General features: G+C 32.0%; 1 protein-coding gene across 1 annotated transcript in view; it reads right to left on the bottom strand.

Moving 5' to 3' along the window:
• LOC129217105 (mediator of RNA polymerase II transcription subunit 13-like) overlaps window positions 1–13,085 on the bottom strand; it is a 132,638-nt gene that overhangs the window by 119,108 nt on the left and 445 nt on the right. Inside the window, exons 2-5 of the mRNA XM_054851358.1 lie at window positions 5,263–5,524; window positions 2,189–2,273; window positions 285–365; window positions 16–158 (exon numbers count right to left, since the gene is read on the bottom strand). Coding sequence (XP_054707333.1) covers window positions 16–158; window positions 285–365; window positions 2,189–2,273; window positions 5,263–5,524 — 571 coding nt within the window. The remainder of the gene's footprint in view (window positions 1–15; window positions 159–284; window positions 366–2,188; window positions 2,274–5,262; window positions 5,525–13,085) is intronic.

Genomic DNA, 13,085 nt, shown 5'->3' with positions numbered 1-13,085 from the left:
GTTAAAATTAATTACCTTTTACATTTTTGGTATGGGATTGAGCCGCATGAATATGACTTTTTTGCAGTGCATATACAGGAGTTGTCAACCTTGCATCAATGCATGTGCAAACAGTACTTTCTCCATGAATAAAGAAATGAAGACGAAACACATGTTGCCTGAAAAATGTTTTACAAATTGAATTTCTAGACAGTATATGCATTTACTATTTTGCCATGTAAGTAATCATCAAATAGAAAATATAAATTAAACAATTAAGTGCTTAAAGAAAAAGTTGTAGATACCAATTTCTGGAAGTTGCATCAAAAACTTGGGGCTCAACAAAGTATTCTCCTAACCTAGTGAATCCATGAGATAACAAATGTCTAAAAAGCAAAATGCAAAGTTTAATTACTCAATTACAAAAAAAAAAGATAAATAATAAAGAAGAAATATTTCAAGAAATGAGCAAAGACTAGATTAAGTACATAAACGAATGGTACCTTAGAAGAAGGGCATGTGTTATAAATTAAAAATTGTATAGGAAGTAATAAATATTAGTGAAGATCAAGTGTAACATATGCCCTTTTTTTCCACTAAAAAATATAAATGGATTGTGAATTGAAAATTGTGAACTCAAAAAAAAAAAATGATTTTTTTTTTTTTTCAGGTTTTTATGTTTAAAATCAAAGATCAAAGAATAAAATAAATCACGACACTATTCATAACACAGTTAAATCCATCTACCTTGAAGTTCAAGACACAAATTTTTGAGCAAAATTCGCAATATGGAGGTTTTAAGATACAGAGATTTTGATGAAACTTATAAAATAAGCTATTGGATCAAAGTTGAAGAGTTTACAGATTCATTTGATATTGTTGATAATTTTACAGTATGACTTCTTATGGTTGCAAATTTTATTTATTTTAATGATTACATCAGTAGCAAATTTATGCATAGCTTTAAGGACGATACCTTTCTTTCAGTGATTGTCATTAAAAAACGTCGAGCTTTCCGTTTTTGAATCAATTGAACAATTTAAACATTAGAATAGAAAGGCCTAAACTCAGAGAACACAAGGTAACAATGACTCAAAAATAAAGCTCAGTATACCTGTTCACTGTTCAATAATGCTAAATCCCATCCGTTTCCAAGTAAATGGAATTTTAAGGCGTAATCAAATGCAAATTAGTCGGAATTCGAGACACAGTAAAATCCCTCTAATGTGGACACTAACAGAACAAGACAAATTTTTTTATCCGCAATAGAGGGGTGTTCGCAGTATTGGGGTTTAATAATGTTATTTGCCTTGAAATCGGGGAATTAAAAATTTCCCAAATAAGAGGAGTGTCCGTTAGGAGGGATTTTACGGTATAAAGGTTTTTGGAAAAATTCATTAGATACAGACATGGGAGAAAACATTGAATTCATGCTATAAATGCAGGGAAATTGAAAATTTTCTCTATAGAGAAGTTTTCAAGACAGACAGGTTTGAGATAAATATATTCTAGTGTACAATAGTAATTAAAGTTTACTATGTTAAGTCTTATTACATTTAAACTGCATTTTCTGACTTGTGAGATAGTTCTTAAAACTTATAATAAAATCAAACACAACACACTTAGTAGCAACCTAACAGAGTGGTATAGCGATAAGGTGTTGGCCTCTTACGTCCAGAAGAGCGGGTTGAACCTGGCTCCAATTCGTGGAGACAGCGTTGACGTTGTATGATTATGCGGCATGTAGATCCTTAAGTATTTTTTTGGATATGGATACTCTTGGTAAAATTTAGTTCCTCCTCGAGTTTGAAATTATAAGAGCCCAGGTACCTCAATCCAGTGGGGAAATTGGGCTTGAAAATTCTCGCGGCAACAGCACCTACCAATGGTAGTGCCACATGAAAGAATGTTTCCGGTCTCTGGGGAATGCACTAGGTCTGCAGTTATTATGCAGCCTCATTAGAAAAAACAACATTATGAAGCTAAGTTGGAAATACTATGTACATGTAAGGGTTTAAATCCACAGTTAAAACTTGACCAGTCTGTTAACAGCCATTTTAAGAATTCCTCTTAATTTTGATATTAGGAAAGTGGTCTGGTCTCACTCACGTCGGTTAATTGAGCTTCTACTATAACTAAAAATTTGAACTTCTGAGTGTTTCAACATTTGAATCATGTACTGACATTGAACTTAATAAAATAATTTTACCTTTCTATGACGTTGTGCAGAGCTTTGAAGAGAAGTGTGCGGCATTCATACGATAAACCACTTTCCCAAGAGCCTTGTTCCATTTCTAAATGGAAAAAAAGGAATTTCATAAACATCAAAAGGATCTAGGTTAACCGAATTAATGAAAGTGCAGATTACAACAAAATAACTTACAAATTAAGCCAAGGGATATAAAGAAATTACTGTGCACAGTAAAAATTGTAGTTTGAATTCAAGAGAATGAAATATAACACAGCATAAGAGAAAATTACAAAAATACAATAAAATACAAAATTAAACACTATTGTACATTTAAATGGTAGTTTGGATTAAACAAAGCCAAATTTAATAAGGTCTGAATTAATCTTTATATATTATTTCTGTAGCCTGTTTTTTGTCACTAAGCGAGATCTTTCTCAATTCCTGATCAATTTCCTTGATTTACCCCTCATTTTAAAGCTTATTGTACAGGCTAATAACGAAAAATAGATCCACGTTCTAAAAACTGTTTTTCTGTCCAAACAATCTGTTTAAAAGCACCAGACTGAGTTTTTCAGATACATTTATAAGTTTAACTTGCACTGTGACCAACAGAGCTGAATAGCTCGATCGGTAGAGCGTTCGACTGGTAACCAGCTGAATGAAAGTTCAGGCCTGCCCCAGACATTCTGGCAGAAACAAAAATTAGACCAATATATCATGAAATACATGGACACTTAACATACAATAAGTACCATATGTGAGGTACTAAAATAAGTGAGTCGGGAAAGCTCCTTGATGCAGCCTGCATTAATTGACTGTTACTTGAAAGTTTTCTTTTTCAAAGCTTTGGCTCCGGTCAGAAAACTAAAGAGCAATTCCACAGAAAGTGGTCCTGATACATTGAAATATTTTTTTCACATAAATTGAAAACAAATATCTTTTCTAGGTTAAAAAACAACTACTGTTTTCAATTTCAGCATCAATTTTATGACAAAAACATTTTTTATACCAGATTTTGGCCATATTTGGTAGCACACAGATAGCACCAAAAAATTCATAGTTACAAAGATAAATTCAAAAGCCATATTTTTCTTAATCATTAATTTTTTCTTGAAAAAACTGTGGAATAACATTAAAACAAATGTTCTACAATAACTATGAATTAAAAACTTAAAATAAAGACTTTTAATAAAATTTCAACCCTAGAAAATACTCAGACCTTTTTTTCGGTAACACATGTAACGCGTAAAGTAGTAAAGTTTTTCTCCTAACCTAAATTAGCAGGATAAAGGAAAAATATCTCATGTTATAAATTAACCTGATATGGTAGTCAGATACCTGAAGTTTTATATTTCTACATATGCTAGAAAATTTTTATTAGCGATTCATAAAGGAAGTAAAACACGTAATGTTTTTGTATGATTTTCTTCAAATGATGGATCTTTACAGTTGAGAGTTAAGGTGAGGTTGTGTGTTAAATGATTCATCTAAAAACATTGTGTGCTGACTTTAAAACTATGCCTCAGTGAAAAAAAAAATCAAATAATTATTAATGTATGAATATGAGCTTAAAAAGCATTGTACTTTAAGAAAGAGAATAGAACCAAAAGGAAAATTATTTCCATACCTAAAGAAAAATTTTATTTAAATATTTGTTATCCACATGCATGGCAAAGAGGTTAGTAACAGAGTGAAAGAAAAGGTAAAATCTTTGGTTAAGCAGAAAAGTATCACTAAATTGATAAGCATAAAAGTTCAGTCTTCAACTGATTTCCTTAATATAATAAAGGATCCTACACATTCAACCAAAGTATTTTTATTCAATCAAGTTGATAGTGACTTGAAGATAATCTGGTGCAAAAATGTAAAATATACTCCAGGTATCCAAAGAAAGAATGTTATGTCAGCTATGAATTACAAAATTATGGCATGCAGATGCAGATGATCTGCACCAGATTTGATAGTGATTTTTGATGATTGATAAAATAAAACAAAGGCTGTTACTGAGATACAAGTAGGTGACTGGTGATATGTGGATAGGAAAAATCCAAGCTACATAACTTACCACAAAGGTTACCATCCCTCCAAAGAAGATGGCCCATCCCCCTGGAATCCTACAGAGCAACTCTGCCCCCCCCCCCCCCCCTCTAAATGGCATAAAAACCCCTATAAAATGAATTCCTCTAAAATATTCAATGGCGCAGTCTGCACCATAACCTCTCCCCTTCTTCTCTCCCCTTGAAATTGACTTAAATAAATCATATTTTTGTACTGAAATGACTTTTGAATGAAACATATTTAACATGTGGCCGCACTCGTAACACCTTTTAGGCACATTTGTACAACAGAGTGCATCTGATAAGCTTGCAGATTTTGGATATGAAGTAAACCTCTCTTGTACCGTAGCTATATTTTTTTGGGAACGTGTAAAAACTAATTTTATTCTTGTTTATAAATATTTCATCTTCCAACTATGAGTAAAAAACAAAAGATAGATAGTGAGAATCGAGTGTTCCAGGACCGCTGGGAGAGAGAGAAACCCAGTATTTCATCACGAATATAAGAGGTAAGAGGTTATTGTTCAACTTTTTCAAACTGCGGCCCGCCAGGTGATCAGTGACCGGAATTGTGGCCCGTGGGCTCTTTGCAGTAGGACAGCCTTGTTCTAGGACATACCTTTCTCGAGTTTATGCGTCATACATACAAACATACGTACATACGCACATACATTCGTACATACAGACGTCACGAGAAAACTCGTTGTAATTAACACGGGAAACGTCAAAATGGATGGTTTGGGCATGTATACGTTCTTTGGTATATATGCACGTGTGGTCGGGTTGAAAAAAAACTCAACATTCATTCGGGGTTGAGCAAAATGGAAATTAAGGTCGATTTTTGAGCGAACATTTTTTTGTGAATACAATACTTCCTTTTTTGTAAACGAAAGTAATAATGTTAAGAGTAACTAAATGATGAACTTGGAATCTTTCCAATGAATATCAACTGCATAAGGTAATCAAACAATCAATGCAACATGTACACATAAAAAGCATTCAATCAAAAATCATGTAATTATGAAACATACTCACCAGATAAAGAAGGAGAAATAAACTCCGAAAAATCAGGTCCCTCTCCATACCAAAATATCCATAGTTCTTTCGAAGATGACAAAGTATTAAGTTCCCGCACAGCACCTGGAGTGCCATTTTTTGGTGTAACTATGCTCCTCCATACAGCAAGTACACTTGCTGACAAGCACTTACTGTAAGAGGTTAATATAGGATCATCTAATGGATCTACTGTTACAGTATCTGAATGTAATTTTCTCCATTTGATCCCATTAAGATCAGCCTAAAAATCAAAAATATTTTGATTTTAATTGCAACTCATAAAAAAAAGTATAATAGCATTTGTAGCTGATAAGTTAAAACACTCAAACTCTTTCCAGTGCTCATTTTACTAATTATTTTATGAATATAACACAAAAATAATATAGTAATATTTATATTATATTAATAAAACATCAATATATAAAAAATTATGTTACTTTTTTGGTTAGTTTTAATAATAAATGAATAACATGCATAACATGCATCAACATGTAATTTTTATGCTGCTAATCTTGTAGTTCAAAAAATAAATATTGATAATATCAAAATATGATATTTTCAATATAAATATTGGATGCATATTGTGATATGTCTCAATTGCCAAATCAATTAACGACCATATGATGGCAGAAAATATAACACCAGGGCCTATATACTAATATGGACATTGGACAATGCCCATCTTCTTCTTCACTTTTCTCTACTTTGTTTTATGGTGTTAGTCGATTTGGCAAGTGAAGCATCCACATCAAGATACAGCCGAACCTCCATATATCGAATTCCACATATCGAAATTTTCTATATATTGAAATACCAACCAATTTCTATGTTCATTACATAGAAAAATTGTTTCTATATATCGAAAAAAAAATTCGAGACACTATAGTTTTTTTTTTCCACTTTAGATTGTTTCTCATGAAAAATAAAGGTTGGAGGAGAAAATTATGTTCAATAATGGGTGCTACGAAACTCATAAGGAATCTGGAGTTGAGGGGTGTATAGATGTGTCGTAGTTTCGTTCTGGAGTTCTTAAAATTCCCTCAAGTTTATTTCAAATATCTTAGTTGTAAGGGCTAACATTGTAAAATCAGTTTCAAGTTAGCCTTTTTGTATGTTGATTATCATTCCTAGTCTTTTTAGCAGCAGTAAAAATCATTCAAGTTAAGCAGATTGATTTTTTTCTTTTCTCGCGATTACATCGTCAAAACGAAAATCTATTGTTGCGGATCAAGTTGAATTGCCAAAGAATGAAGATGTATGAAGGCGCAAAAATGTTATTTCTGTTATTTTTTAATTATTAACTTTCATTTAATCTGATGCTCGTATAAATTAGAAATTAGGTTTCATACATGAAAGTTGTGATAGGGATGAGCTTTAATTTTAATGTTTAAGGAGATTTTTAGGATAAAATAAGATTGTTTCTATGTATCGAAGTTTCTATATATCGAATTCTTTTCCAGCAATTTGCTACTTTGATACATGGAGGTCCGACTGTATACATCAGCAAAGGCTAGAGTTTTTAAATTTTACTAAAACATTGAAAAAAAATATATCTGACTTTCAAAATTTGAGTATAGGATCTTTTAATTTCCTTTTTAATTGTTTTGGTTTCTTGGGCCGTGTGTCCCACAAACTGCAAGGTTTGTGGATAGGTAGATCTGGGACTGAATCTGAGGTAAAGCTTTAAACTAGGAATTCTGAATAGGCTAGACACTGGCTACCAGAGTAACAAAAAAGGTAGCAACTTTTAAATTTTGGTAGCCGTTTATTTTTTAAATATATTCTGTGCAAAAATAAATATCCTGAAGGGAGTTTACTCGGAATTACATTGGAAAGGTAAAGTTGACTGATGCGCTGAACATCTCAGGATTGGAAGCATATTGGCGTAGCACAGTACATGGTTTGATTTTTAACAAATAAACATATGGTCGCCACTTTTGGTGACTAAGACTTCATTTTTGGTAGTCATTTTCAATGAAATGGTTGCACCTTAGCGATTGGCTATTTTTAACCTACAGCTTAACTTTGAGGCCTGAAAAAAAGAAACAAGAAGGAAAACTTTACATAACAAACACAAAAAGTCAGAAAAATATCATCCACTGGTTTATCATTAATTCCTTAGCTCTTCAGAAATTTCAACCCTATAACATCATCTTCACCACAAACAGTACAGCATTATGAGTCTGAAAACTCAAGGACACAGCAAAATGCAAGTTCAGCAACTGTAGGACCCAATTACACGGTGGATGATGGTAAAATGATTTGACGTTATACTCCATACAATAAACCTCACCACAATTCGGATCGTACAGCTTACAAAACTAAATTTTAGTTTCAAAATGAAGCAATTTTCACTATTAGACTTTGATCAGGCAGTCATTTTGAATTTTTATAGGAGGGAGGGATGGCAAAGGATGTATCAACTTAATACAAACTTAACCAGTATATAACAAATTTTAGTCTCATTTACATGTAAAAACAAAGCAATATCCCCCTGAAACCCCTAAATAACAGGCCTGACTTTGATAAAACTAGTGCAGTGAAGTTATGATGCTCTGACATAGTATGTAAGAGACGACGAAATTTATAATAATCTTTTTTTTTAATGTAACATTTTAACATGATTTTTTATTCTTAGTTCATGCGTCATAGACTGTGAAATCATGAATGGAAGTGTGAGTGAAAAATTACTTCCAGTTTACAGGAAACATTAATTCCAAAAAATGAATTTCTTGTTCACATAAGTACCACTTCATATAGAAATAATATTTAATCCATTTCATAGTTACAGTAGCCTTCATTTAAACAAAATGATTTTTATGCTTTAATAGCAATTTAACAGATATTTAGTTTAATCTTTTTCATATATATATGTGTCAGTGATGCTTAGTGATGTGGATTGGTTAAATATCCAGTGGGTAGATAAATATTTTTTGGGAATTTACGCGGGTATTTACCCAAGGCCTAGGTAAATACACAAAAACTGGGTACTTTACAAAAAAATTCAAAAAGTGAATGGCATTTTTTTTTAAATCTAAATATGAAATAATTGGTAAAACTGATACATACATATGTATTACACAGTTTATAATTTTTTTATTGAAAGACTTGATGAAATTATGAAAGAAACATATTGTGAACCAAATAATCTTTCTTTTCAATGTCATAATTGGAGAAAATATTTGCTTTTTTTTTTTTGTAACCAGTTAAGCTTTTTACTTTTTGTAGAATGGCTTTTTATAAATAAAATTTGACTATCAACATTGATAAGGCATATCCAACACATTTAATGTGAATATCATATTAGATTGCTAAGTTGTTTCACACAATAATTCTTCTTCAAAATACAATTTTTTGGCAAAAATTTATTGTTTTGTATATGATTGGTTATACAAGGTGTATTCTGAAAGTAATGCAATGCTTTTTTCCAGGCCGCTTTTATTGGTCGAAGAACAATCGAACTACTTGGTTTAGTTGAGGGGGGACCCTACGGTTTTCCGGAAAACCAGTATCCAGGTTCTCCGAGCTGTGGAAATGGCTGGACGTAAGCTAATGTTAACCTCTGCGCATTGACCGTGTCACGGGGAAAATGGTATGCGATTAAGTTATGGTGCTTAACCAACAAAATCTCTTGAGGAGACCAACAAAATGATTCATGAGGCTTACAAAGACTCTTCTCTGTCCTATTCACAAGTTTTGAGGTGGTTTAAGACCTCTAAAGAGAGCCGGGAAGAGGTTCAAGATGAACAACGCTCATCAAGCTTTGGCAAGTTCTTGCCAAAGCACCTTGCCATAACATGCTGCGAATTCACAAGGTCCGGGCTAAACACCAGGTGAAAATGCTGTCCCAGCCCCCTATAGTCCTGACGTCCCCCCGACAGACTTCTTTTTGTTCCCTCAGATTAAGGCAGGCCTGAAATGAACCCATTTTTCATCCCTAGAAGAGATCCAATCAGACGTGACAAAGACTTTAGGGGAAGTACCCAAAAACGCCTTTCAGGGCACTTACCAGTCATGGCAGAGAAGACAGAAAAAATGTGCAGAAGCCCAAAGACATTACTTTGAGGAATTTTGAGTGTTTGTGCAAATCTGTTCAATAAATTACTTTTTTTTTTAAAAATTGCATTACTTTTGGAATAGACCTTGTATATATACATAGTGGAATTCATACAGAAAAATATTTTAGTTGAATATAAATTTTTGAAATAAATAACCGGATAAATACCCATTTTGGGTATTTACCCCGGTATACCTGGGTATTTCCCTAAAGATAAATACCGGGTATTTTACATCACTAGTGATGCCCAACGTTTATCTACCCGAGGGCCGCACCTCATACTAAGATAAATGCTGCACGCCAGAACCTATACAAATTCAAAATATTTTTAATTAACAAAGAAAAAAGAAAGAAAATTATAGACTAAGAATTGATATAACAGCTGCATGCTTCTTTTATTGATATGAAGTTTTCATGTATTTTTTAGAAATTAATTTACGAATATTTGGCTTCTAATTTTTAAGTCACTCATAATAACATATCAAGGTGACAAACTGCATTGGAAAGTTTCAGAATATAATTTTCGAGATGCAACATTAAGCGTGACAACAGGCCACAGCGATCAACTTCGCGGGCTGTAGGTTGGGCATCACGGATTTAAGTGATAAAAAAAGTGGCGACCAGAGAAAATGAGTGGCAATAAATTTGCTACTGTCACCACTGGGGAGTGTCAAACACAAAAATTTGTGAATTTTTTTTCTCTAAAAGATAATGTTGACGAAATCTGAATTTTAACTATGCCAACTATTTACAAACAGATAAATAGTGACATGAAGCTGCAATATATTTTACTTCAAGTTAACATTAACCTCCCACTTAATGTAGAGGGCCACCATTCCTGATTTTATTTGTAGAGTAAGGTGACATGGTAATTGCAGTATAAGTGAATTTTCTGAATAATCCACAAAATATGTAAAAAAAAAAAGAATTAAGTGTATGCAGTAGCTTAAAAAAAAACTTCATTAATTTCAATTATTAAAAAACAATAACAGATCATGATAAAAAACTGGAAAAGCAAAAAAGAAAAAAATACACTCATTGTGTCAAATGGATTATACACATTTGCAACAACTTAACTGAAACAGATCAAGGTAGGTTACACCATAAAAGTATAGGGGAGGGGATTTTTTTTTTTTTTTTTTTTTTTTGAACAAAACTAGTGAAGTCACTTGCTTACATGCATAAAAGAACTGTCAATCTAAAAACCAGGTTTCAACTAGTAGTGTAGACCTAAAAACTCCTCAGTAGTTCAGGTCTAAAGCAGTAAGCAGTGTAGATCTAAAAATCAGGTGTCAACTAGTCAGGTTTCGGCAGGGTTGGCGAGTTTCTGCCAAGGTTTTTAAAACCACTGGAAGAAACCAATTAAAACTGGCGTGACAAAAACCTCTTTCTGCCACAAACTCACAAAATGACATAAAAGTAATTACTGACATATAATAGGAAATGATGTTATAATCCAAGAACAAGCAAGACTAACAAGACTTTCATGTATTGTACATTTTTTAAAAACGGGTTCGATTAACTTGACTAGAAAAATATGTTTCAGAAAATAAGGCTACTTTGTTTTGTAAAGCTATATTAAGTACAAAATCTACGTTAATATTGGCAAATAAAACTCTGTCACTTTCTTCTTGAGCAGATGACAATTTCATCAAAAGCACTTTGGATGAAGCCCAGTAAATGCTAATCAGCAATTCCCTGTTTAAATCTGTACGTCACTTTTTTTTTCTTAAGCAGAAGTAAGATTCTCCTCATTCCTTAAATTGATCGAAATGTTACAACCATCTGTAATTAAACAATTCTTTCTGAACTAAATCAAGGGCAATAGCAATGGATTTTACTTTTAAAATAATGAAATGGATTTGCATTTTTTAGTGTGCCAAAAACAAATATGATTTAGTGATTACAAGAATTATTAAAGACATTTAATAGTTTTTGCTAGTTTCTGCTGGTTTTTACCAGTTATAACCAGTTTCTGCCACTGACAAGACAAAAACTAGTTTCTGCCCATAGAAAGCCAACCCTGGGTTTCGGTGACCTTGGAAGGTTGGCTATCATTGGAAGAGATGGGTAAAACAGAAATGCTTAAAGATAGATTTTACACTTTTCAAGTTAAAATGGGTTCATTTACGCTACCAAACAAACAGTAAATAATTGTCAAAAAGTAAGTGTGAAAGACTGGCATAGCTAGATAATATAGAAACACAGGCGCAGGCTGTGCACAGATACATTTACTGCAGTGCAGGTACATTTGCTGCAGTTATGTATATCACCTAATAATTGTGAATTAATATCAGTATTAAATACTGAAAAGTTAAATAAATCAAATGAAAATTCTTTTTTTTTTTTTTTTTTTTTTTTTTTTGCTTTTATGGATAAATGATTGATAGCAAAAGGCATTCTCACTAAATATTTTGCCTATTCACTGTATTGTATAAATGTGAATAATCGGGAGTATACTGTAATTAAATTTCATATACAAATAGGCTTCTGACAACTTTGCTAAGAGTTTTTAGCAGTTTAAATCATGATTTAAACTGTCAAAAACTTATTTGGAAAAACCTGCCAACCTTGATTGGAAAAGACATGGACACTTTAAACTATAGTCTTCTTTTAAAACATATTGACACACTGCAGATAATTTATAATCATTTTAAAATAAACAGTTATGTTACTAAACACGATCTCTAAACAACCCTTTAACTCAAGAATCAAGACAATATGTTATTAGCTCCAACTACTTGAATATTTTCATTGTTTTACTTAATGCCATCACCTCTAATCTTTTAATATCTACATCATAACAATTAACAAAACATAAAATATTTAAAACATTATTTAGCAATTCAGTCAAGGAAAGTTTCAACAGAATTTTCAGATGCTATAACGATGAAGAAAAAAACGATTCCATTTATCATTTAAAAATACAGATGTTGTGTAATTTTATAAAACTATGTTTCATATTCACAAATCGTCGCCTCAGAGCAACACTAAGACATCTAATCCCAGAAATAAGATCCAAATCTGGCACACAAACTTTATAATACTAATCTAGAGCAAAAAAAAAGGGAGGGGGTACGTAACAATCTGATATAAAATCCAAGGAAAATACAAATTTTGGGCTAGCAAGAAAACTATTTCATTTAATTCCATATCTTGGATGCAGATTTCTTAATAAAACAAGAGCAAGAGCTTAACAAGAGCTAAAATGAAATAGTATTCAATCACTTAGTAGCTTATTTTATTTTCTTCTTTTAAAGTAATAAAATTCAGGTCACATAATTGTTTTGGAGACCTTTACTTGCCCAATCAAGGTGCAAAAAAAGGCCTTAAAAACAGACTTCAAATATTATAGAAATTTTTGAACCGGGGTTTTCAATTAGCAAGATCATCAACCGTATGGTATTTTTTCATGTAAATCAGAAAAAACGTGCATTTCAATATTTCTAGCAAAAATATTGAACACTTCTAGAGCATTTTTTTAATTTTTAACTGATATTTTAGGTACGATAAGCATTATGATGTTCCTCATGCATTCTATAGAATAAATAAATTTGTTTAAGCTCTCAAAATATTCAAACTGAAAAAATGACATTAGGCACATAAAACTATTCTCGACAATCCATCGCTTTAAAACAAAATACATTATACGCCCAAAAAGCTACACTGTAATGTCATAAAATATTTTTCAAGTATCTTCGCAATGTTATGACAGTTACGACTTCCAATACACTTAATACAACTT

This window comes from Uloborus diversus, chromosome 1 (assembly GCF_026930045.1).
Source record: "Uloborus diversus isolate 005 chromosome 1, Udiv.v.3.1, whole genome shotgun sequence".
NCBI classification, from domain to species: domain Eukaryota; kingdom Metazoa; phylum Arthropoda; class Arachnida; order Araneae; family Uloboridae; genus Uloborus; species Uloborus diversus.
Note: the sequence above shows the minus strand (reverse complement) of the source record. Positions and strands in the feature narration are given on the sequence as shown.